General features: G+C 49.6%; 1 protein-coding gene across 3 annotated transcripts in view; it reads left to right on the plus strand.

Annotated features, from left to right (window-relative positions):
* The window catches only part of LOC106563988 (Ras association and DIL domains), an 85,745-nt gene extending 60,690 nt beyond the window's left edge, over positions 1-25,055 (plus strand). For 2 of the 3 annotated variants that reach the window (XM_045690516.1, XM_045690518.1), the window contains 4 exons: positions 1,323-1,602; positions 5,929-6,059; positions 12,003-12,142; positions 23,457-25,055. In XM_045690516.1, the coding sequence (XP_045546472.1) occupies positions 1,323-1,602; positions 5,929-6,059; positions 12,003-12,142; positions 23,457-23,556 (651 nt within the window). In that variant the 3' untranslated portion in view covers positions 23,557-25,055. The remainder of the gene's footprint in view (positions 1-1,322; positions 1,603-5,928; positions 6,060-12,002; positions 12,143-23,456) is intronic. The other variant, XM_045690517.1, reaches the window with a different exon arrangement.
* The last annotated feature ends 1,186 nt before the right edge of the window (positions 25,056-26,241 follow it).

Below are 26,241 nucleotides of genomic sequence, written 5' to 3' on the forward strand. Positions count from 1 at the left end.
GATTATACTTTGGTGTTACTGAGAGAGGCCCACTACAGGCAACACGCACGCACGCACACACACTCACTAACACACACTCACTAACACACACACACACACACACACACACACACACACACACACACACACACACCTGCCTTTAACAGTATTGTAACTGTGTGTTGTTTTATCCCCCCTCCCCCTCCATCCACCCTGGTGGTGCCAAGTCCTAGACATGACATCCACCCTGGCGATGCCAAGTCCTAGACATGACATCCACCCTGGCGGTGCCAAATCCTAGACATGACATCCACCCTGGCGGTGCCAAGTCCTAGACATGACAGCCACCCTGGCGGTGCAAAGTCTAGACATGACAGCCACCCTGGCGGTGCCAAGTCCTAGACATGACATCCACCCTGGCGGTGCCAAGTCCCAGACATGACATCCACCCTGGCGGTGCCAAGTCCTAGACATGACATCCACCCTGGCGGTGCCAAGTCCTAGACATGACATCCACCCTGGCGGTGCCAAGTCCTAGACATGACAGCCACCCTGGCGGTGCCAAGTCTAGACATGACAGCCCCCCTGGCGGTGCCAAGTCCTAGACATGACAGCCACCCTGGCGGTGCCAAGTCCTGAGACATGACAGCCACCCTGGCGGTGCCAAGTCCCAGACATGACATCCACCCTGGCGGTGCCAAGTCCCAGACATGACAGCCACCCTGGCGGTGCCAAGTCTAGACATGACAGCCACCCTGGCGGTGCCAAGTCCTAGACATGACAGCCACCATGGCGGTGCCAAGTCCTAGACATGACAGCCACCCTGGCGGTGCCAAGTCCTAGACATGACAGCCACCCTGGCGGTGCCAAGTCCTAGACATGACAGCCACCCTGGCGGTGCCAAGTCCCAGACATGACATCCACCCTGGCGGTGCCAAGTCCCAGACATGACAGCCACCCTGGCGGTGCCAAGTCTAGACATGACAGCCACCCTGGCGGTGCCAAGTCCTAGACATGACAGCCACCCTGGCGGTGCCAAGTCCTAGACATGACAGCCATGGTAATCAGATTAAGGCTTTAGGACCAGTAAGTAGTCAGTCAGGACGGCTGGCTGGATTATACTTTGGTGTTACTGAGAGAGGCCCACTACAGGCAACACGCACGCACGCACACACACTCACTAACACACACTCACTAACACACACACACACACACACACACACACACACACACACACACACACACACACACACACACACACACACACACACACACACACACACCTGCCTTTAACAGTATTGTAACTGTGTGTTGTTTTATCCCCCCTCCCCCACAACCTCCAGAGGGAGTGCCCTCCGTCCCACAACAGTCCCCGGTCAGGAGGGGGGGAGGAGTGGGTGAGGGATAGACCCCCAGGCCAATCTCACAGCAGTGTGAGGAGGAATGGCACCGCCCCCCACCTCCGGCCGACCAACCAGGACCCTTCGTGCCTCCTGACTTCGCCCAACACGCCCCGGAACCCCGAGGGGGGCGGGGCTGACCTGGTTGGACACGCCCCCCAGGTCAACGGCTGCAGTAATAGCAGACCTTCAACGGACGGGAAGAAAAGCAACGGACTAGAGGGTAAAGACTCCTCTACTGACATATATATAGACATACAGTCAGGTCCAGAATTATTGGCACCCTTGATAAAGTTGGTCAGAAAATACTTTTGTTTAATGTATAAACTGAGTATAGCAAACATGAGCATCACTCCCCCTATAGCTTTCACCTGGTCAGTCTGTCATGGAAATAGTAGGTGTCCTTAATGTTTTGTACTCTCAGTGTATATTTTGTTTTAATAACTGCACAAAAATATAAACGCAACATGCAACAATTTCAACGATTTTACTGAGTCCCAGTTCATAGAAGGAAATCAGTCAATTTAAATAAATTCATTAGGCGCTAATCTATGGATTTCACATAACTTGGCAGGGGCGCAGCCTTGGGTGGGCCTGGGAGGGCATAGACCTACCCACTGAGGAGCCAGGCCCAGCCAAACAGAATTCTTTTTTTCCCCACAAAAGGGCTTTATTACAGACATAAATACTCCTCAGTTTCATCAGCTGTCTGGGTGGCTGGTTTAAGACGATACTGCAGGTATAGAAGCCGCATGTGGAGGTCCTGGGCTGGCCTAGTTACACGTGGTCTGCGGTTGTGAGGCCGGTTGGACGTACTGCCAAATTCTCTGAAACTACGCTGAAGGCGGCTTATGGTAGAGAAATGAACATGACATTATCTGGCAACAGATCTGGTGAACATTCCTGCAGTCAGCATGCCAATTGCACGCTCCCTCAAAACTTGAGACATCTGTGGAATTGTGTGACAAAACTGCACATTTTAGAGTGGCCTTTTATTGTCCCCAGCACAAGGTGCACCTGTGTAATGATCATGCTGTTTAATCAGCTTCTTGATATGCCACACCTGTCAGTCAGGTGGATGGATTATCTTGGAAAAGGAAAAATGCTCACTAACAGGGATGTAAACAAATTTGTGCACAAAATTTGAGAGAAATAAGCTTTTTTGTGCGGATGGAACATTTCTGGGATCTTTTATTTCAGCTCATGAAACATGGGAACATTTCTCCTATAGTAATATGCTATTTATCCAAAGCGACATAGTTATGCGTGCATACATTTTACTTATGGGTGGGTATTGAACCCACAACCCCGGGCGTTACAGGCACCATGAATTACCAATTTAGCTACAAAGGACCACAAAGTCTCCTGACTTGAACCACATTGAGAACCTGTGGTTTGAATTGAAGAGGATAGTCCTAAAGTGCAGACTGAAGGATATCAATGATCTGGTAGGATTCTGTATGGAGGAATGGTCTAAGATCCCTCCTAGTGCTCTCCAATCTCATAAAACACTTTAGAAAAAGGCTGTGTCATTATCCTGGCAAGCAGAGGGTGCTAGAGTATTGAAAACAGGGGTGCCAATCATTTTTTATGGATTTTTTTTGAATTAGTTGTTAAACAAAATCTCTTTCTGTAATATAAAATAATCTAATGGTCCCATTATTTTGAGCTTGCTATATAGCTCAGTGTTTGTATTGTACTCATCCTCATCTGGGGTGCCGATAATATTTCCCCTATCTTTGTATTATATTAATCTTTATCAAGGGTGCCAATAATTATGGACCTGACTGACATATATATATATATATATATATATATATATACAGCGATATAGTTTTTTACAGTATGTAATATATAGATATATAAATAAAGCAATAACATCAGCAATGGACTTGAGGATATAAACTCATGTACAGCAACATATAAGGAAATATAATACTTTTTGATGTAATCTATATGAAATACAGCATAACATGAGAACTGACTGGCAACATAACTGAGTGGACTGTTGTTGTTCCCTGATAAACTCAGTATGCATGTCTCCCCCCTGGTGACAGTGTTCAGTACTGCATGTCTCCCCCCTGGTGACAGTGTTCAGTACTGCATGTCTCCCCCTGGTGACAGTGTTCAGTACTGCATGTCTCCCCCCTGGTGACAGTGTTCAGTACTGCATGTCTCCCCCCTGGTGACAGTGTTCAGTACTGCATGTCTCCCCCCTGGTGACAGTGTTCAGTACTGCATGTCTCCCCTGGTGACAGTGTTCAGTACTGCATGTCTCCCCCCTGGTGACAGTGTTCAGTACTGCATGTCTCCCCCCTGGTGACAGTGTTCAGTACTGCATGTCTCCCCCCTGGTGACAGTGTTCAGTACTGCATGTCTCCCCCCTGGTGACAGTGTTCAGTACTGCATGTCTCCCCCTGGTGACAGTGTTCAGTACTGCATGTCTCCCCCTGGTGACAGTGTTCAGTACTGCATGTCTCCCCCCTGGTGACAGTGTTCAGTACTGCATGTCTCCCCCCTGGTGACAGTGTTCAGTACTGCATGTCTCCCCCCTGGTGACAGTGTTCAGTACTGCATGTCTCCCCCCTGGTGACAGTGTTCAGTACTGCATGTCTCCCCCCTGGTGACAGTGTTCAGTACTGCATGTCTCCCCCCTGGTGACAGTGTTCAGTACTGCATGTCTCCCCCCTGGTGACAGTGTTCAGTACTGCATGTCTCCCCCCTGGTGACAGTGTTCAGTACTGCATGTCTCCCCCCTGGTGACAGTGTTCAGTACTGCATGTCTCCCCCCTGGTGACAGTGTTCAGTACTGCATGTCTCCCCCCCTGGTGACAGTGTTCAGTACTGCATGTCTCCCCCCTGGTGACAGTGTTCAGTACTGCATGTCTCCCCCTGGTGACAGTGTTCAGTACTGCATGTCTCCCCCCTGGTGACAGTGTTCAGTACTGCATGTCTCCCCCTGGTGACAGTGTTCAGTACTGCTGTCTCCCCCCTGGTGACAGTGTTCAGTACTGCATGTCTCCCCCTGGTGACAGTGTTCAGTACTGCATGTCTCCCCCCTGGTGACAGTGTTCAGTACTGCATGTCTCCCCCTGGTGACAGTGTTCAGTACTGCATGTCTCCCCCCTGGTGACAGTGTTCAGTACTGCATGTCTCCCCCCTGGTGACAGTGTTCAGTACTGCATGTCTCCCCCTGGTGACAGTGTTCAGTACTGCATGTCTCCCCCCTGGTGACAGTGTTCAGTACTGCATGTCTCCCCCCTGGTGACAGTGTTCAGTACTGCATGTCTCCCCCCTGGTGACAGTGTTCAGTACTGCATGTCTCCCCCCTGGTGACAGTGTTCAGTACTGCATGTCTCCCCCTGGTGACAGTGTTCAGTACTGCATGTCTCCCCCCTGGTGACAGTGTTCAGTACTGCATGTCTCCCCCCTGGTGACAGTGTTCAGTACTGCATGTCTCCCCCCTGGTGACAGTGTTCAGTACTGCATGTCTCCCCCCTGGTGACAGTGTTCAGTACTGCATGTCTCCCCCCTGGTGACAGTGTTCAGTACTGCATGTCTCCCCCCTGGTGACAGTGTTCAGTACTGCATGTCTCCCCCTGGTGACAGTGTTCAGTACTGCATGTCTCCCCCCTGGTGACAGTGTTCAGTACTGCATGTCTCCCCCCTGGTGACAGTGTTCAGTACTGCATGTCTCCCCCCTGGTGACAGTGTTCAGTACTGCATGTCTCCCCCCTGGTGACAGTGTTCAGTACTGCATGTCTCCCCCCTGGTGACAGTGTTCAGTACTGCATGTCTCCCCCCTGGTGACAGTGTTCAGTACTGCATGTCTCCCCCCTGGTGACAGTGTTCAGTACTGCATGTCTCCCCCTGGTGACAGTGTTCAGTACTGCATGTCTCCCCCCCTGGTGACAGTGTTCAGTAGCTGTCTGTTTAGTTGTTTAGTCATTCACTGTGTGTGTTAGTTGTTCTGTGTTTGTGGGACTGCCTTGTTAGCTGTGTATAGCTGTAGTGTGTGTATAGCTGTAGTGTGTGTATAGCTGTAGTGTGTATAGCTGTAGTGTGTGTATAGCTGTAGTGTGTGTATAGCTGTAGTGTGTATAGCTGTAGTGTGTATAGCTGTAGTCTGTGTATAGCTGTAGTGTGTATAGCTGTAGTGTGTATAGCTGTAGTGTGTATAGCTGTAGTGTGTGTATAGCTGTAGTGTGTATAGCTGTAGTGTGTGTAGCTGTAGTGTGTGTATAGCTGTAGTGTGTATAGCTGTAGTGTGTATAGTTGTAGTGTGTGTATAGCTGTAGTGTGTATAGCTGTAGTGTGTGTATAGCTGTAGTGTGTATAGCTGTAGTGTGTGTAGCTGTAGTGTGTGTATAGCTGTAGTGTGTGTATAGCTGTAGTGTGTATAGCTGTAGTGTGTATAGCTGTAGTGTGTATAGCTGTAGTGTGTATAGCTGTAGTGTGTGTATAGCTGTAGTGTGTATAGCTGTAGTGTGTATAGCTGTAGTGTGTATAGCTGTAGTGTGTATAGCTGTAGTGTGTGTCCTCTCTACAGGTAGTTTATGTGAGGTCCCCTTCCCCGTGCCTCCCGGGGCCCTGTTCCCTGATGATGAGTGTTGTCTGGTGTTTGTAGTGGAGCTGAACAAGGGACCCTACGGACTGGGCATGGGACTCATAGATGGACTGGTGAGTAAATCAAATGGTCTTTTTCCACATGCTTTGGAAACAACAGGTGTAGACTAACAGTGAAATGTTTACTGACGGGTTATTTTCCAACAATGCAGAGTTAAAGATAAAATATATCAAATAAAAATATATATAGTGACAAGGATTAAATACACAGTGAATAACGAATAACAATAACAGCTAAAATATAACTGCTATTATACAGGGACTCCCAGGTAATAATATGGTTATATACTGCTGTTATATACAGGGAGTACCAGGTAATAACATGGCTATATACAGCTGTTATATACAGGGAGTACCAGGTAATAATATGGTTATATACAGCTGTTATATACAGGGAGTACCAGGTTATAACATGGCTATATACAGCATATACAGGGACTCCCAGGTAATAATATGGTTATATACAGCTGTTATATACAGGGAGTACCAGGTTATAACATGGCTATATACAGCATATACAGGGACTCCCAGGTAATAATATGGTTATATACAGCTGTTATATACAGGGAGTACCAGGTAATAATATGGTTATATACAGCTGTTATATACAGGGACTCCCAGGTAATAATATGGTTATATACAGCTGTTATATACAGGGAGTACCAGGTTATAACATGGCTATATACAGCATATACAGGGACTCCCAGGTAATAATATGGTTATATGCAGGGAGTACCAGGTAATAACATGGCTATATACAGGGACTCCCAGGTAATAATATGGTTATATACAGCATATACAGGGACTCCCAGGTAATAATATGGTAATATACAGGGACTCCCAGGTAATAATATGGTAATATACAGCTGTTATATACAGGGAGTACCAGGTTATAACATGGCTATATACAGCATATACAGGGACTCCCAGGTAATAATATGGTTATATACAGCTGTTATATACAGGGAGTACCAGGTTATAACATGGCTATATACAGCATATACAGGGACTCCCAGGTAATAATATGGTTATATACAGCTGTTATATACAGGGAGTACCAGGTAATAACATGGCTATATACAGCCTTCCCTGTAGCTCAGTTGGTAGAGCATGGTGTTTGCAACACCAGGGTTGTGGGTTCGATTCCCACGGGGGGCCAGCACAGAAAAAAATGGATGAAATGTATGCATTCACTACTGTAAGTCGCTCTGGATAAGAGCGTCTGCTAAATGACTAAAATGTAAAATGTAAATGTAAATATACAGGGACTCCCAGGTAATAATATGGTTATATACAGCTGTTATATACAGGGAGTACCAGGTAATAATATGGTTATATACAGCTGTTATATACAGGGAGTACCAGGTAATAACATGGCTATACACAGGGAGTACCAGGTAACAACATGGTTATATGCAGGAGTACCAGGTAATAACATGGTTATATACAGGGAGTACCAGGTAACAACATGGTTATATACAGCTGTTATATACAGGGAGTACCAGGTAATAACATAGTTATATACAGGGAGTACCAGATAACAACATGGTTATATGCAGGAAGTACCAGGTAATAACATGGTTATATACAGGGAGTACCAGGTAATAACATGGTTATATACAGGGAGTACCAGGTAATAACATGGCTATATACAGGGAGTACCAGGTAATAACATGGCTATATGCAGGGAGTACCAGGTAACAACATGGTTATATACAGGGAGTACCAGGTAACATGGTTATATACAGGGAGTACCATGTAATAACATGGTTATATACAGGGAGGGCCTTCCTCTGACACCGCCTGGTGTAGAGGTCCTGGATGGCATGGAGCTCAGCAGCAGTGATGTACTGGACTGTACTCACCACCCTCTGTAGCGCTCTGCGGTCAGGTGCCTTGCAGTTTCTGTACGAAGTGGTGATGTAGCCAGTCAAGATGCTCTCAATGGTGCAGCTGTAGAACATTTTGAGGATCTGAGGGCCCATGCCAAAACTTTTCAGCCTCCTGAGGTTGAAGAGGGGCTGTTGTGCCCTCTTTACAACTGTGTGGGTGTGTGTTGACCATTTGAAGACACCGAGGAACTTGAAGCTCTCGACCCACTCCCCTACAGCCCCATCGATTTGGATGGGGACGTGCTCGCTCCTCCGTTTCCTGTAGTCCACAATCAGTTCCTGTTTCTTGCTGATATTGAGGGAGAGTTTGTTGTTCTGACACCCCACTGCCAAGTCACTGACCTCCTCCCTAAAGGCTGCCTCATCATCGTCTGTGATCAGTCCTACCACCATTTTGTTATCAACAAACTTGATGATAGTGTTGGAGTCGTGCGGTGGCCATGCAGTCATGGGTGAACAAGGAATACAGGAGGGGACTAAGCACACACCTCTGAGGGGTCCCCATATTGATGGTCAGTGTGGCAGATACCCTCACCGCCTGGTGGGGGAGCGACCCGTCAGGAAGTCCAGGATCCAGTTGCAGAGGGAAGTGTTCAGTCCCAGGGTCCTGAACTTAGTGATGAGCTTGGAGGGGACTATGGTGTTGAATGCTGAGCTGTAGTCAATGAACAGCATTCTTACATAGGTGTTCTTTTTGTGTGGGCATTATGGACTGCAACCGAGATTGCGTCATCTGTGGATCTTTCGGGGCAGTATGGGATGATATGAGCCATGACCAGCCTTTTGAAGCCTTTCATGGCTACAGATGTGAGTGCTACGGGGCGATAGTAATTTAGTTGCCTTGGCGACCTTGGGCACGGGGACTGTGGTCTGCTTGAAACAAGTTGGTATTACAGACTGGGTCAGGGATAGGTTGAAAATGTCAGTGAAAAAATTTGCCAGGTTGTCAGCGCATGCTCTGAGCACGCGCCCTGGTATTCTGTCCGGCGGCCTTGAGAATGTTAACCTGTTTAAAGGTCTTGATCACATCGGCTACGGAGCGCAAGATCACACAGTCATCCGGAACAACTGGTGCTCTCATGCGTGGTTCAGTGTTGCTTGTTTTGAAGCGAGCATAAAAGGCATTTAGCTCGTCTGGTAGGCTCACCTCGCTGGGCAGCTCGCGGCTGGGTTTCCCTTTGCTATCTGTGATAGTTTGCAAGCCCTGCCACATCCGTCAAGTGTCAGAGCCTGCATAGTAGGATTCGATCTTAGTCCTGTATTGATGCTTTGTCTGTCACTGTACGGTCACTGTGGGGATGACATCATCAATGCACTTGTTAATGAAACCGGTGACTGATGTTGTAAACTCCTCAAATCAAAATCAAATCAAATTGTATTTGTCACATACACATGGTTAGCAGACGTTAATGCGAGTGTAGCGAAATGCTTGTGCTTCTTGTTCCGACCATGCAGTAATATCTAACAAGTAATCTAACAATTTCACAACAACTACCTTATACACACAAGTGTAAAGGAATGAATAAGAATATGTACATATAAATATATGGATGAGCGATGGCCGAATGGTGTAGGCAAGGTGCAGTAGATGGTGTAGAGTACAGTATATACATATGAAATGAGTAATGTAGGGTATGTAAACATTATATAAAGTGGCCTTGTTTAAAGTGGCTAGTGATACATTTATTACATCAATTTTTTCATTATTAAAGTGGCTAGAGATGAGTCAGTATGTTGACAGCAGCCACTCAATGTTAGTGATGGCTGTTTAACAGTCTGATGGCCTTGAGATAGAAGCCGTTTTTCAGTCTCTCGGTCCCAGCTTTGATGCACCTGTACTGACCTCACCTTCTGGATGATAGCAGGGTGAACAAGCAGTGGCTCTGGTGGTTGTTGTCCTTAATGATCTTTTTGGCCTTCCTGTGACATCGGGTGCTGTAGGTGTCCTGGAGGGCAGGTAGTTTGCCCCCGGTGATGCGTTGTGCAGACCTCACTACCCTCTGGAGAGCCTTACGGTTGTGGGCGGAGCAGTTGCCGTACCAGGCGGTGATACAGCCCGACAGGATGCTCTTGATTGTGCATCTGTAAAAGTTAGTGAGTGTTTTAGGTGACAAGCCAAATTTCTTCAGCCTCCTGAGGTTGAAGAGGCGCTGCTGCGCCTTCTTCACCACGCTGTCTGTGTGGGTGGACCATTTCAGTTTGTCTGTGATGTGTACGCCGAGGAACTTAAAACTCTCCCCCCTCTCCACTACTGTCCCGTCAATGTAGATAGGGGGCTGCTCCCTCTGCTGTTTCCTGAAGTCCACGATCAGCTCCTTTGTTTTGTTGACGTTGAGTGTGAGGTTATTTTCCTGACACCACACTCCGAGGGCCCTCACCTCCTCCCTGTAGGACGTCTCGTCGTTGTTGGTAATCAAGCCTACCACTGTAGTGTCATCTGCAAACTTGATGATTGAGTTGGAGGCGTGCATGGCCACGAAGTCATGGGTGAACAGGGAGTACAGGAGAGGGCTGAGAATGCACCCTTGTGGGGCCCCAGTGTTGAGGATCAGCGGGGTGGAGATGTTGTTACCTACCCTCACCACCTGGGGCGGTCCGTCAGGAAGTCCAGGACCCAGTTGCACAGGGCGGAGTCGAGACCCAGGGTCTCGAGCTTAATGACAAGTTTGGAGGATACTATGGTGTTAAATGCTGTGCTGTAGTCGATGAACAGCATTCTTACATAGGTATTCCTCTTGTCCAGATGGGTTAGGGCAGTGTGCAGTGTTATTGCGTCGTCTGTGGATCTATTGGGGCGGTAAGCAAATTGGAGTGGGTCTAGGGTGTCAGGTAGGGTGGAGGTGATATGGTCCTTGACTAGTCTCTCAAATCACTTCATGATGACAGAAGTGAGTGCTACGGGGCGATAGTCATTTAGCTCAGTTAGCTTAGCTTTCTTGGGAACAGGAACAATGGTGGCCCTCTTGAAGCATGTGGGAACAGCAGACTGGGATAAGGTTTGATTGAATATGTCCGTAAACACACCAGCCAGCTGGTCTGCGCATGCTCTGAGGACGCGGCTAGGGATGACGTCTGGGCCGGCAGCTTTGTGAAGGTTAACATGTTTAAATGTTTTACGCACTTTGGCTGCAGAGAAGGAGAGCCCTCAATGTTACTGGATGAATCCCGGAACATATTCCGATCTGTGCTAGCGAAACAGTCCTGTAGCTTAGCATCCGCTTCATCGGAACACTTCCGTACATCCTGTTTGTGTTTTTGCTTGGAAGCAGGAGGATGGTCTGATTTGCCAAAGGCAGGGTAAGGCCGGGCCTTGTATGGGCAAGGCTGTGCCTTGTATGCATTTCTGTGTGTGGAATAAAGGTGATCTAGAGTTTGCCACCTCGAGTTGCTCAGGTGACATGCTGGTAAAAATGAGCTAAAACAGATTTATGTTTCGCTGCATTAAAATCACCAGCCACAAGAAACGCTGCCTCCGTCTGTGCATTTTCTTGTTTGTTTATGGCCATAAATAGCTCATTGAGTGTGGTCTTAGTGCTAGCATCGGTTTGTGGTGGTAAATAGACAGCTCGGAAAAATATAGATAAACTCTCTTGGTAAATAGTGTGGTCTACAGCTTATCATGAGGTATTCTAACTCAGGCGAGCAAAAACTCGAGACTTCTTTAGCGTTAGAGATCACTCACAACGTTTCTTAACATTAGAGATCGTGCACAAGGTTTCTTAAAGAGATACACATGGAGGTATACACACATTGAGGCCAGGATTCAATCCGATCTCATATTTTCTGTAAATAAAGGTTAAATAAAATGTAAAAGGCTGCAACGCACTTTTTAAAGGTAATGTTCGGAGTTCGCGGAGAACATATTCAAGGTAAATGCTGCGTATGTCGACACAATGGGAAATTACCTTTAAATGCTGCATATGTCAGCACAATGGGAAATTACCTTTAAATGCCGCATTGTCTAAATCCACCATCCCATTGAATCCCGGCCTTACACACACACACTTATTCAAAGACCAAATGTACACCCAGCGATAGTGTTTGGCTGAACATAGCTGGTGGTAACATTTAAACAGCTAAACTTCTCTCCACCCTCCTCCTGCAGCACACGCCTCTGAATGCTCCAGGGATCTATATCAGAACTCTGATTCCAGACGGTCCGGCGGCGTCTGACGGGAGGCTGAGGATTGGAGACCGGATACTAGCGGTTAACGGGACCAGCCTGATAGGAGCAGACTACCAGAGGTGAGGATACTAGAGGGACCAGCCTGATAGAAGCAGACTACCAGAGGTGAGGATACTAGAGGGACCAGCCTGATAGAAGCAGACTACCAGAGGTGAGGATACTAGAGGGACCAGCCTGATAGGAGCAGACAACCAGAGGTGAGGATACTAGAGGTTACCAGGACCAGCCTGATAGGAGCAGACTACCAGAGGTGAGGATACTAGAGGTTATCAGCCTGACAGAAGCAGACTACCAGAGGTGAGGATACTAGAGGGACCAGCCTGATAGAAGCAGACTACCAGAGGTGAGGATACTAGAGGGACCAGCCTGATAGAAGCAGACTACCAGAGGTGAGGATACTAGAGGGACCAGCCTGATAGAAGCAGACTACCAGAGGTGAGGATACTAGAGGGACCAGCCTGATAGGAGCAGACTACCAGAGGTGAGGATACTAGAGGGACCAGCCTGATAGGAGCAGACTACCAGAGGTGAGGATACTAGAGGTTACCAGGACCAGCCTGATAGGAGCAGACTACCAGAGGTGAGGATACTAGAGGTAATCAGCCTGATAGAATCAGACTACCAGAGGTGAGGATACTAGAGGGACCAGCCTGATAGAAGCAGACTACCAGAGGTGAGGATACTAGAGGTTATCAGCCTGATAGAATCAGACTACCAGAGGTGAGGATACTAGAGGGACCAGTCTGATAGAAGCAGACTACCAGAGGTGAGGATACTAGAGGGACCAGCCTGATAGGAGCAGACTACCAGAGGTGAGGATACTAGAGGGACCAGCCTGATGGGAGCAGACTACCAGAGGTGAGGATACTAGAGGGACCAGCCTGATGGGAGCAGACTACCAGAGGTGAGGATACTAGAGGGACCAGCCTGATAGGAGCAGACTACCAGAGGTGAGGATACTAGAGGGACCAGCCTGATAGAAGCAGACTACCAGAGGTGAGGATACTAGAGGGACCAGCCTGATAGAAGCAGACTACCAGAGGTGAGGATACTAGAGGGACCAGCCTGATAGGAGCAGACTACCAGAGGTGAGGATACTAGAGGGACCAGCCTGATAGGAGCAGACTACCAGAGGTGAGGATACTAGAGGTTACCAGGACCAGCCTGATAGGAGCAGACTACCAGAGGTGAGGATACTAGAGGTACTCAGCCTGATAGGAGTCAGACTACCAGAGGTGAGGATACTAGAGGGACCAGCCTGATAGGAGCAGACTACCAGAGGTGAGAATACTAGAGGGTACCAGCCTGATAGGATCAGACTACCAGAGGTGAGGATACTAGAGGGACCAGCCTGATAGAAGCAGACTACCAGAGGTGAGGATACTAGAGGGTACCAGCCTGATAGGAGCAGACTACCAGAGGTGAGGATACTAGAGGGACCAGCCTGATGGGAGCAGACTACCAGAGGTGAGGATACTAGAGGGACCAGCCTGATAGGAGCAGACTACCAGAGGTGAGGATACTAGAGGGACCAGCCTGATAGGAGCAGACTACCAGAGGTGAGGATACTAGAGGGACCAGCCTGATAGGAGCAGACTACCAGAGGTGAGGATACTAGAGGGACCAGCCTGATAGAAGCAGACTACCAGAGGTGAGGATACTAGAGGGACCAGCCTGATAGGAGCAGACTACCAGAGGTGAGGATACTAGAGGGACCAGCCTGATAGGAGCAGACTACCAGAGGTGAGAATACTAGAGGGACCAGCCTGATAGGAGCAGACTACCAGAGGTGTGGATACTAGAGGTTACCAGCCTGATAGAAGCAGACTACCAGAGGTGAGGATACTAGAGGTTATCAGCCTGATAGAAGCAGACTACCAGAGGTGAGGATACTAGAGGGACCAGCCTGATGGGAGCAGACTACCAGAGGTGAGGATACTAGAGGGACCAGCCTGATAGGAGCAGACTACCAGAGGTGAGGATACTAGAGGGACCAGCCTGATAGGAGCAGACTACCAGAGGTGAGGATACTAGAGGGACCAGCCTGATAGGAGCAGACTACCAGAGGTGAGGATACTAGAGGGACCAGCCTGATAGGAGCAGACTACCAGAGGTGAGGATACTAGAGGGACCAGCCTGATGGGAGCAGACTACCAGAGGTGAGGATACTAGAGGGACCAGCCTGATAGAAGCAGACTACCAGAGGTGAGGATACTAGAGGGACCAGCCTGATAGGAGCAGACTACCAGAGGTGAGGATACTAGAGGTTATCAGCCTGATAGAAGCAGACTACCAGAGGTGAGGATACTAGAGGTTATCAGCCTGATAGAAGCAGACTACCAGAGGTGAGAATACTAGAGGGACCAGCCTGATAGGAGCAGACTACCAGAGGTGAGGATACTAGAGGTTATCAGCCTGATAGAAGCAGACTACCAGAGGTGAGGATACTAGAGGGACCAGCCTGATAGGAGCAGACTACCAGAGGTGAGGATACTAGAGGGACCAGCCTGATGGGAGCAGACTACCAGAGGTGAGGATACTAGAGGGACCAGCCTGATAGGAGCAGACTACCAGAGGTGAGGATACTAGAGGGACCAGCCTGATAGGAGCAGACTACCAGAGGTGAGGATACTAGAGGGACCAGCCTGATAGGAGCAGACTACCAGAGGGACCAGCCTGATAGGAGCAGACTACCAGAGGTGAGGATACTAGAGGGTACCAGCCTGATAGAAGCAGACTACCAGAGGTGAGGATACTAGAGGGACCAGCCTGATAGGAGCAGACTACCAGAGGTGAGGATACTAGAGGTTACCAGCCTGATAGGAGCAGACTACCAGAGGTGAGGATACTAGAGGTTATCAGCCTGATAGGAGCAGACTACCAGAGGTGAGGATACTAGAGGGACCAGCCTGATAGGAGCAGACTACCAGAGGTGAGGATACTAGAGGGACCAGCCTGATAGGAGCAGACTACCAGAGGTGAGGATACTAGAGGGACCAGCCTGATGGGAGCAGACTACCAGAGGTGAGGATACTAGAGGGACCAGCCTGATAGGAGCAGACTACCAGAGGTGAGGATACTAGAGGGACCAGCCTGATAGGAGCAGACTACCAGAGGTGAGGATACTAGAGGGACCAGCCTGATAGGAGCAGACTACCAGAGGTGAGGATACTAGAGGGACCAGCCTGATGGGAGCAGACTACCAGAGGTGAGGATACTAGAGGGACCAGCCTGATAGGAGCAGACTACCAGAGGTGAGGATACTAGAGGGACCAGCCTGATAGGAGCAGACTACCAGAGGTGAGGATACTAGAGGTTATCAGCCTGATAGAAGCAGACTACCAGAGGTGAGGATACTAGAGGTTATCAGCCTGATAGGAGCAGACTACCAGAGGTGAGGATACTAGAGGGACCAGCCTGATAGAAGCAGACTACCAGAGGTGAGGATACTAGAGGGACCAGCCTGATAGGAGCAGACTACCAGAGGTGAGGATACTAGAGGGACCAGCCTGATAGGAGCAGACTACCAGAGGTGAGGATACTAGAGGGACCAGCCTGATAGGAGCAGACTACCAGAGGTGAGGATACTAGAGGTTATCAGCCTGATAGAAGCAGACTACCAGAGGTGAGAATACTAGAGGGACCAGCCTGATAGGAGCAGACTACCAGAGGTGAGGATACTAGAGGGACCAGCCTGATAGGAGCAGACTACCAGAGGTGAGGATACTAGAGGGACCAGCCTGATGGGAGCAGACTACCAGAGGTGAGGATACTAGAGGGACCAGCCTGATAGGAGCAGACTACGAGAGGTGAGGATACTAGAGGTTACCAGGACCAGCCTGATGGGAGCAGACTACCAGAGGTGAGGATATTAGAGGGACCAGCATGATGGGAGCAGACTACCAGAGGTGAGGATACTAGAGGGACCAGCCTGATAGGAGCAGACTACCAGAGGTGAGGATACTAGAGGGACCAGCCTGATAGGAGCAGACTACCAGAGGTGAGGATACTAGAGGTTACCAGGACCAGCCTGATAGGAGCAGACTACCAGAGGTGAGGATACTAGAGGTAATCAGCCTGATAGAAGCAGACTACCAGAGGTGAGAATATTAGAGGGACCAGCCTGATAGGAGCAGACTACCAGAGGTGAGGATACTAGAGGGACCAGCCTGATAGGAGCAGACTACCAGAGGTGAGGATACTAGAGGGACCAGCCTGATGGGAGCAGACTACCAGAGGTGAGGATACTAGAGGGACACGCCTGATAGGAGCAGACTACCAGAGGTGAGGATACTAGAGGGACCAGCCTGATAGGAGCAGACTACCAGAGGTGAGGATACTAGAGGGACCAGCCTGATAGGAGCAGACTACCAGAGGTGAGGATACTAGAGGGACCAGCCTGATAGGAGCAGACTACCAGAGGTGAGGATACTAGAGGGACCAGCCTGATAGGAGCAGACTACGAGAGGTGAGGATACTAGAGGCAGACCAGCCTGATGGGAGCAGACTACCAGAGGTGAGGATACTAGAGGGACCAGCCTGATGGGAGCAGACTACCAGAGGTGAGGATACTAGAGGGACCAGCCTGATAGGAGCAGACTACCAGAGGTGAGGATACTAGAGGGACCAGCCTGATAGGAGCAGACTACCAGAGGTGAGGATACTAGAGGGACCAGCCTGATAGGAGCAGACTACCAGAGGTGAGGATACTAGAGGGACCAGCCTGATAGGAGCAGACTACCAGAGGTGAGGATACTAGAGGGACCAGCCTGATAGGAGCAGACTACCAGAGGTGAGGATACTAGAGGGACCAGCCTGATAGGAGCAGACTACCAGAGGTGAGGATACTAGAGGGACCAGCCTGATAGGAGCAGACTACCAGAGGTGAGGATACTAGAGGGACCAGCCTGATGGGAGCAGACTACCAGAGGTGAGGATACTAGAGGGACCAGCCTGATAGGAGCAGACTACCAGAGGTGAGGATACTAGAGGTTACCAGCCTGATAGAAGCAGACTACCAGAGGTGAGGATACTAGAGGGACCAGCCTGATAGGAGCAGACTACCAGAGGTGAGGATACTAGAGGTTATCAGCCTGATAGAAGCAGACTACCAGAGGTGAGGATACTAGAGGTTATCAGCCTGATAGGAGCAGACTACCAGAGGTGAGGATACTAGAGGGACCAGCCTGATAGAAGCAGACTACCAGAGGTGAGGATACTAGAGGGACCAGCCTGATGGGAGCAGACTACCAGAGGTGAGGATACTAGAGGGACCAGCCTGATAGGAGCAGACTACGAGAGGTGAGGATACTAGAGGTTACCAGGACCAGCCTGATGGGAGCAGACTACCAGAGGTGAGGATACTAGAGGGACCAGCCTGATAGGAGCAGACTACCAGAGGTGAGGATACTAGAGGGACCAGCCTGATAGGAGCAGACTACCAGAGGTGAGGATACTAGAGGGACCAGCCTGATAGGAGCAGACTACCAGAGGTGAGGATACTAGAGGGACCAGCCTGATAGGAGCAGACTACCAGAGGTGAGGATACTAGAGGGACCAGCCTGATAGAAGCAGACTACCAGAGGTGAGGATACTAGAGGGTACCAGCCTGATAGGAGCAGACTACCAGAGGTGAGGATACTAGAGGGACCAGCCTGATAGAAGCAGACTACCAGAGGTGAGGATACTAGAGGGACCAGCCTGATAGGAGCAGACTACCAGAGGTGAGGATACTAGAGGGACCAGCCTGATAGGAGCAGACTACCAGAGGTGAGGATACTAGAGGGACCAGCCTGATAGGAGCAGACTACCAGAGGTGAGGATACTAGAGGTACCAGCCTGATAGGAGCAGACTACCAGAGGTGAGGATACTAGAGGGACCAGCCTGATAGGAGCAGACTACCAGAGGTGAGGATACTAGAGGTACCAGCCTGATAGGAGCAGACTACCAGAGGTGAGGATACTAGAGGTACCAGCCTGATGGGAGCAGACTACCAGAGGTGAGGATACTAGAGGTACCAGCCTGATAGGAGCAGACTACGAGAGGTGAGGATACTAGAGGTTACCAGGACAGCCTGATGGGAGCAGACTACCAGAGGTGAGGATACTAGAGGGACCAGCCTGATAGGAGCAGACTACCAGAGGTGAGGATACTAGAGGGACCAGCCTGATAGGAGCAGACTACCAGAGGTGAGGATACTAGAGGGACCAGCCTGATAGGAGCAGACTACCAGAGGTGAGGATACTAGAGGTTACCAGGACCAGCCTGATAGGAGCAGACTACCAGAGGTGAGGATACTAGAGGTTATCAGCCTGATAGAAGCAGACTACCAGAGGTGAGGATACTAGAGGGACCAGCCTGATAGAAGCAGACTACCAGAGGTGAGGATACTAGAGGGACCAGCCTGATAGAAGCAGACTACCAGAGGTGAGGATACTAGAGGTACCAGCCTGATGGGAGCAGACTACCAGAGGTGAGGATACTAGAGGTTACCAGCCTGATAGGAGCAGACTACCAGAGGTGAGGATACTAGAGGGACCAGCCTGATAGGAGCAGACTACCAGAGGTGAGGATACTAGAGGGACCAGCCTGATAGGAGCAGACTACCAGAGGTGAGGATACTAGAGGGACCAGCCTGATAGGAGCAGACTACCAGAGGTGAGGATACTAGAGGGACCAGCCTGATAGGAGCAGACTACGAGAGGTGAGGATACTAGAGGTTACCAGGACCAGCCTGATGGGAGCAGACTACCAGAGGTGAGGATACTAGAGGGACCAGCCTGATGGGAGCAGACTACCAGAGGTGAGGATACTAGAGGGACCAGCCTGATAGGAGCAGACTACCAGAGGTGAGGATACTAGAGGGACCAGCCTGATAGGAGCAGACTACCAGAGGTGAGGATACTAGAGGGACCAGCCTGATAGGGAGCAGACTACCAGAGGTGAGGATACTAGAGGTACCAGCCTGATGGGAGCAGACTTCCAGAGGTGAGGATACTAGAGGTTACCAGCCTGATAGGAGCAGACTACCAGAGGTGAGGATACTAGAGGGACCAGCCTGATAGGAGCAGACTACCAGAGGTGAGGATACTAGAGGGACCAGCCTGATAGGAGCAGACTACCAGAGGTGAGGATACTAGAGGGACCAGCCTGATGGGAGCAGACTACCAGAGGTGAGGATACTAGAGGGACCAGCCTGATAGGAGCAGACTACCAGAGGTGAGGATACTAGAGGTTATCAGCCTGATAGAAGCAGACTACCAGAGGTGAGGATACTAGAGGGACCAGCCTGATAGGAGCAGACTACCAGAGGTGAGGATACTAGAGGTTATCAGCCTGATAGAAGCAGACTACCAGAGGTGAGGATACTAGAGGTTATCAGCCTGATAGGAGCAGACTACCAGAGGTGAGGATACTAGAGGGACCAGCCTGATAGAAGCAGACTACCAGAGGTGAGGATACTAGAGGGACCAGCCTGATGGGAGCAGACTACCAGAGGTGAGGATACTAGAGGGACCAGCCTGATAGGAGCAGACTACGAGAGGTGAGGATACTAGAGGTACAGGACCAGCCTGATGGGAGCAGACTACCAGAGGTGAGGATACTAGAGGGACCAGCCTGATAGGAGCAGACTACCAGAGGTGAGGATACTAGAGGGACCAGCCTGATAGGAGCAGACTACCAGAGGTGAGGATACTAGAGGGACCAGCCTGATAGGAGCAGACTACCAGAGGTGAGGATACTAGAGGGACCAGCCTGATAGGAGCAGACTACCAGAGGTGAGGATACTAGAGGGACCAGCCTGATAGGAGCAGACTACCAGAGGTGAGGATACTAGAGGGACCAGCCTGATAGGAGCAGACTACCAGAGGGTAGGATACTAGAGGGACCCGCCTGATAGGAGCAGACTACCAGAGGTGAGGATACTAGAGGTAATCAGCCTGATAGAAGCAGACTACCAGAGGTGAGGATACTAGAGGGACCAGCCTGATAGGAGCAGACTACCAGAGGTGAGGATACTAGAGGTTACCAGCCTGATGGGAGCAGACTACCAGAGGTGAGGATACTAGAGGTTATCAGCCTGATAGGAGCAGACTACCAGAGGTGAGGATACTAGAGGGACCAGCCTGATAGGAGCAGACTACCAGAGGTGAGGATACTAGAGGGACCAGCCTGATAGGAGCAGACTACCAGAGGTGAGGATACTAGAGGTTCGACCAGCCTGATAGGAGCAGACTACCAGAGGTGAGGATACTAGAGGTTATCAGCCTGATAGAAGCAGACTACCAGAGGTGAGGATACTAGAGGGACCAGCCTGATAGAAGCAGACTACCAGAGGTGAGGATACTAGAGGGACCAGCCTGATAGAAGCAGACTACCAGAGGTGAGGATACTAGAGGTTATCAGCCTGATAGAAGCAGACTACCAGAGGTGAGGATACTAGAGGTTATCAGCCTGATAGGAGCAGACTACCAGAGGTGAGGATACTAGAGGGACCAGCCTGATGGGAGCAGACTACCAGAGGTGAGGATACTAGAGGGACCAGCCTGATGGGAGCAGACTACCAGAGGTGAGGATACTAGAGGGACCAGCCTGATAGGAGCAGACTACCAGAGGTGAGGATACTAGAGGGACCAGCCTGATAGGAGCAGACTACCAGAGGTGAGGATACTAGAGGGACCAGCCTGATAGGAGCAGACTACCAGAGGTGAGGATACTAGAGGGACCAGCCTGATAGAAGCAGACTACCAGAGGTGAGGATACTAGAGGGTACCAGCCTGATAGAAGCAGACTACCAGAGGTGAGGATACTAGAGGGACCAGCCTGATAGGAGCAGACTACCAGAGGTGAGGATACTAGAGGTTATCAGCCTGATAGAAGCAGACTACCAGAGGTGAGAATACTAGAGGGACCAGCCTGATAGAAGCAGACTACCAGAGGTGAGGATACTAGAGGGACCAGCCTGATGGGAGCAGACTACCAGAGGTGAGGATACTAGAGGGACCAGCCTGATAGGAGCAGACTACCAGAGGTGAGGATACTAGAGGGACCAGCCTGATAGGAGCAGACTACCAGAGGTGAGGATACTAGAGGGACCAGCCTGATGGGAGCAGACTACCAGAGGTGAGGATACTAGAGGGACCAGCCTGATAGGAGCAGACTACCAGAGGTGAGGATACTAGAGGGACCAGCCTGATAGGAGCAGACTACCAGAGGTGAGGATACTAGAGGGACCAGCCTGATAGGAGCAGACTACCAGAGGTGAGGATACTAGAGGGACCAGCCTGATGGGAGCAGACTACCAGAGGTGAGGATACTAGAGGGACCAGCCTGATAGGAGCTGACTACCAGAGGTGAGGATACTAGAGGGACCAGCCTGATAGGAGCAGACTACCAGAGGTGAGGATACTAGAGGGACCAGCCTGATAGGAGCAGACTACCAGAGGTGAGGATACTAGAGGGACCAGCCTGATAGGAGCAGACTACCAGAGGTGAGGATACTAGAGGGACCAGCCTGATAGAAGCAGACTACCAGAGGTGAGGATACTAGAGGGACCAGCCTGATAGGAGCAGACTACCAGAGGTGAGGATACTAGAGGGACCAGCCTGATAGGAGCAGACTACCAGAGGTGAGGATACTAGAGGGACCAGCCTGATAGGAGCAGACTACCAGAGGTGAGGATACTAGAGGGACCAGCCTGATAGGAGCAGACTACCAGAGGGTAGGATACTAGAGGGACCCGCCTGATGGGAGCAGACTACCAGAGGTGAGGATACAAGAGGTACCAGCCTGATAGGAGCAGACTACCAGAGGTGAGGATACTAGAGGGACCAGCCTGATAGGAGCAGACTACCAGAGGTGAGGATACTAGAGGTTATCAGCCTGATGGGAGCAGACTACCAGAGGTGAGGATACTAGAGGTTATCAGCCTGATAGGAGCAGACTGCCAGAGGTGAGGATACTAGAGGGACCAGCCTGATAGGAGCAGACTATCAGAGGTGAGGATACTAGAGGGACCAGCCTGATAGGAGCAGACTACCAGAGGTGAGGATACTAGAGGGACCAGCCTGATAGGAGCAGACTACCAGAGGTGAGGATACTAGAGGGACCAGCCTGATGGGAGCAGACTACCAGAGGTGAGGATACTAGAGGTTATCAGCCTGATAGAAGCAGACTACCAGAGGTGAGGATACTAGAGGTTTACAGGACCAGCCTGATAGGAGCAGACTACCAGAGGTGAGGATACTAGAGGTTATCAGCCTGATAGAAGCAGACTACCAGAGGTGAGGATACTAGAGGGACCAGCCTGATAGGAGCAGACTACCAGAGGTGAGGATACTAGAGGGACCAGCCTGATGGGAGCAGACTACCAGAGGTGAGGATACTAGAGGTTACCAGCCTGATAGAAGCAGACTACCAGAGTTGAGGATACTAGAGGGTACCAGCCTGATAGGAGCAGACTACCAGAGGTGAGGATACTAGAGGGACCAGCCTGATGGGAGCAGACTACCAGAGGTGAGGATACTAGAGGGACCAGCCTGATAGGGAGCAGACTACCAGAGGTGAGGATACTAGAGGTTATCAGCCTGATGGGAGCAGACTTCCAGAGGTGAGGATACTAGAGGTTACCAGCCTGATAGAAGCAGACTACCAGAGGTTAGAATACTAGAGGGACCAGCCTGATAGGAGCAGACTACCAGAGGTGAGGATACTAGAGGGACCAGCTTGATGGGAGCAGACTACCAGAGGTGAGGATACTAGAGGTTATCAGCCTGATGGGAGCAGACTTCCAGAGGTGAGGATACTAGAGGTTATCAGCCTGATAGGAGCAGACTACCAGAGGTGAGGATACTAGAGGGACCAGCCTGATAGGAGCAGACTATCAGAGGTGAGGATACTAGAGGGACCAGCCTGATGGGAGCAGACTACCAGAGGTGAGGATACTAGAGGGACCAGCCTGATAGGAGCAGACTACCAGAGGTGAGGATACTAGAGGGACCAGCCTGATAGGAGCAGACTACCAGAGGTGAGGATACTAGAGGGACCAGCCTGATAGGAGCAGACTACCAGAGGTGAGGATACTAGAGGTTACCAGGACCAGCCTGATAGGAGCAGACTACCAGAGGTGAGGATACTAGAGGGACCAGCCTGATGGGAGCAGACTACCAGAGGTGAGGATACTAGAGGGACCAGCCTGATAGGAGCAGACTACCAGAGGTGAGGATACTAGAGGGACCAGCCTGATGGGAGCAGACTACCTCTCTCCTATCTATCATTAATATTGAATCTCTGGTGATCACTATGTAATACAACTCTACCTGTCTCCTCCTACCTTTCCTCTCTCTCTTTCCTTCTCTCTTCCCCTCTCCAGTGCTGTGGATCTGATCCGGCTAGGCGGAGGGCGTCTGCGTTTCCTGGTGGCCAAGTCAGACCTGGAGGTCTCAGAGAAGATCAGCGCTTCGTCCTGCTGACTGGTGGGAACGGCGGGAATCTCCACGGGAACGCTGCCCTCAGCTCCACCAAGAGAGAGGAGGAAGAGAGAAAGGAAAGTGGTAGATGACAAAGAGAAAGATACGCTGAGCGGTAGAAAGGAGATGGATTCTAGGAAGATGGACAGATCCTGGAATGAGGAGATACTCTTGGGAGTGAGAAAGAGCTTTCCTTCAATCCCTAGTATTACATGCACAGACACACACACATCAGCCTCATCCTCAGAACTCAGACGATGATGGTCGGAAAAAAACTGAAATCCCAGATGAATCGATCAAAAGCACCAAACACTGGGAAGACTCAGGAATTGATCAGGAATTTGTGACAGATGAGTCAACAGACACTTAAAAACCAGACAGACATTCTAATGTTCTTTATTGCACCGTTACTACGGTAACACACGCCCTGCCTGGATTGTCGGAGGTACCGAGTCACCCCCCCGACTCCCATTGTCTCTGAGTATGACTGGCAAGGCAGTTCAACCAATCACCTGCGAATAGTCAGTGGTTTGAAGCAAAGTCTAACCAATCAGTCTCGAGCGTTAACCCCTTCCAGCTAGGGTTCTTTTAAAGCACAGTGGAGTTCGTTAGGGGCTGCGGTCCGATTCTCCACCCTTCTCCCCTGAAGTCAACAATACAATGCTTTCAATCAAACATGTTTCGGGGAACAGTGTCAGTTTCAAGTTCATGTGTGTGAACACGTATTTATTAATATTATAACCCAGAGATGCAGCTTTCTGATCTGTTCTTCAACTGGGGCCACTGTTAACCAATCTGCTGACCAAACCATTGAGATTCAATGGAAAATGTCCAAAATGATGATGTTGGCCTCTCATTGACTATATATACACGTGGTATGTACTAACTGCATGGCTATATGTACATATCAATGTGCACTTCCACACTACACTCAGTATGGAGGACTGTTAGAGTGACATGCTCTATTGAAGAATGTTGTGTTGTTCTGTTGAAGAATGTTGTGTTGTTCTGTTGAAGAATGTTGTTCTATTGTAGAATATTGTGACGTTCTATTGTTCTGGAAGAATGTCATCATGAACCCTGTTTATAGCTGATGCTAGCCTGTGTCCTGGTCTCGTCCACATTTCTAGACCATTAGAAGAACTTCTAGTGATCAGAACTTTCTGACCGCCTCCGGAGGTTGTTCTGAGGGCAGCTCCGCCTCCAGGGAACTGGCAGAACAAAGCCATTGGTTGGATGAAAACTCAGTGACATGTCAGTGGGCAGGGTTTATAGGCGAGAGTCAAATAAGAAAAGGCCTTGGGTGGTAGGTTGCCACCTACGAGGTTGCCAGTTCGAATCCCAGTTGAGACTTGTTTTCCCACCTTACCCAACATCTTTAACTATACTGAACCAAAATATAAATGCAACGTGTGAAGTGTTGGTCCCATGTTTCATGAGCTGAAATAAAAGATCCCAGAAATGTTCCATACGCACAAAAAGCTTCTCAAATTTGGTGCACAAATTTGTTTACATCCCTGTTAGTGAGCATTTTTCCTTTGCCGAGATAATCCATCTACCTGACAGGTGTGGCATATTAAGAAACTGATTAAACAGCATGATCTTTACGCTGGTGCACCTTGTGCTGGGAACAAAAGGCCACTCTAAAATGTGCCGTTTTGTTACACAACACAATGCCACAGAAGTCTCAAGTTGAGGGAGCGTGCAATTGGCATGGTGACTGCAGGAATGTCCGCCAGAGAATTGAATGTTAATTTCTCTACCATAAGCCGCCTCCGTCATTTTAGAGAATTTGGCAGTACATCCAACCGGCCTCATACCCGCAGACCACATGTAACCAGACCAGCCCAACACTATTTCCCCCACATAGACTACATGACCAAAAGTATGTGAACACCTGCTCGTTCAAACACCTCATTCCAAAATCATGGGCATTAATATGGAGTTGGTCCCCCCTTTGCTGCTATTACAGCCTCCACTCTTCTGGGAAGGATTTCCACTAGATGTTGGGGACTTGCTTCCATTCAGCCACAAGAGCATTAGTGAGGTCAGTCACTGATGTTGGGCGATTAGGCCTGGCTCGCAGTCGACGTTCCAATTCATCACATACTACAAGGCCCTCCCCCCCTTTTTTTCACCTTTATTTAACCAGGTAGGCTAGTTGAGAACAAGTTCTCATTTTCAACTGCAACCTGGCCAAGATGAAGCAAAGCAGTTCGACACAAACAACACAGAGTTACACATGGAATAAACAAACATGCAGTCAATAATACAATAGAAAACAGTGTGTGCAAATGAGGTAGGTTAAATAATAACAATATAGCAATTAAACACTGGAGTGATAGATTTCCAGATGAGTGTGCAAGTAGAGATACTGGGGTGCAAAGGAGCAAAATAAATATAATAAATACAGTATGAGGTAGTTGGATTGGCTATTTACAGATGGGCTATGTACAGGTGCAGTGATCTGTGAGCTGCTCTGACAGCTGGTGCTTAAAGTTAGTGAAGGAGATATGTCTCCAGCTTCCGTGATTTTTGCAATTTGTTCCAGTCATTGGCAGCAGAGAACTGGAAGGAAAGGCAGCCAAAGGAGGAATTGGCTTTGGGGGTGACCAGTGAGATATACCTGCTGTGAGTCTGGAAGGAGAGTTTACAGTCTTGCCAGACACCTAGGTATTTGTAGTTATC

This window comes from Salmo salar, chromosome ssa12 (genome assembly GCF_905237065.1).
Source record: "Salmo salar chromosome ssa12, Ssal_v3.1, whole genome shotgun sequence".
NCBI lineage: Eukaryota > Metazoa > Chordata > Actinopteri > Salmoniformes > Salmonidae > Salmo > Salmo salar.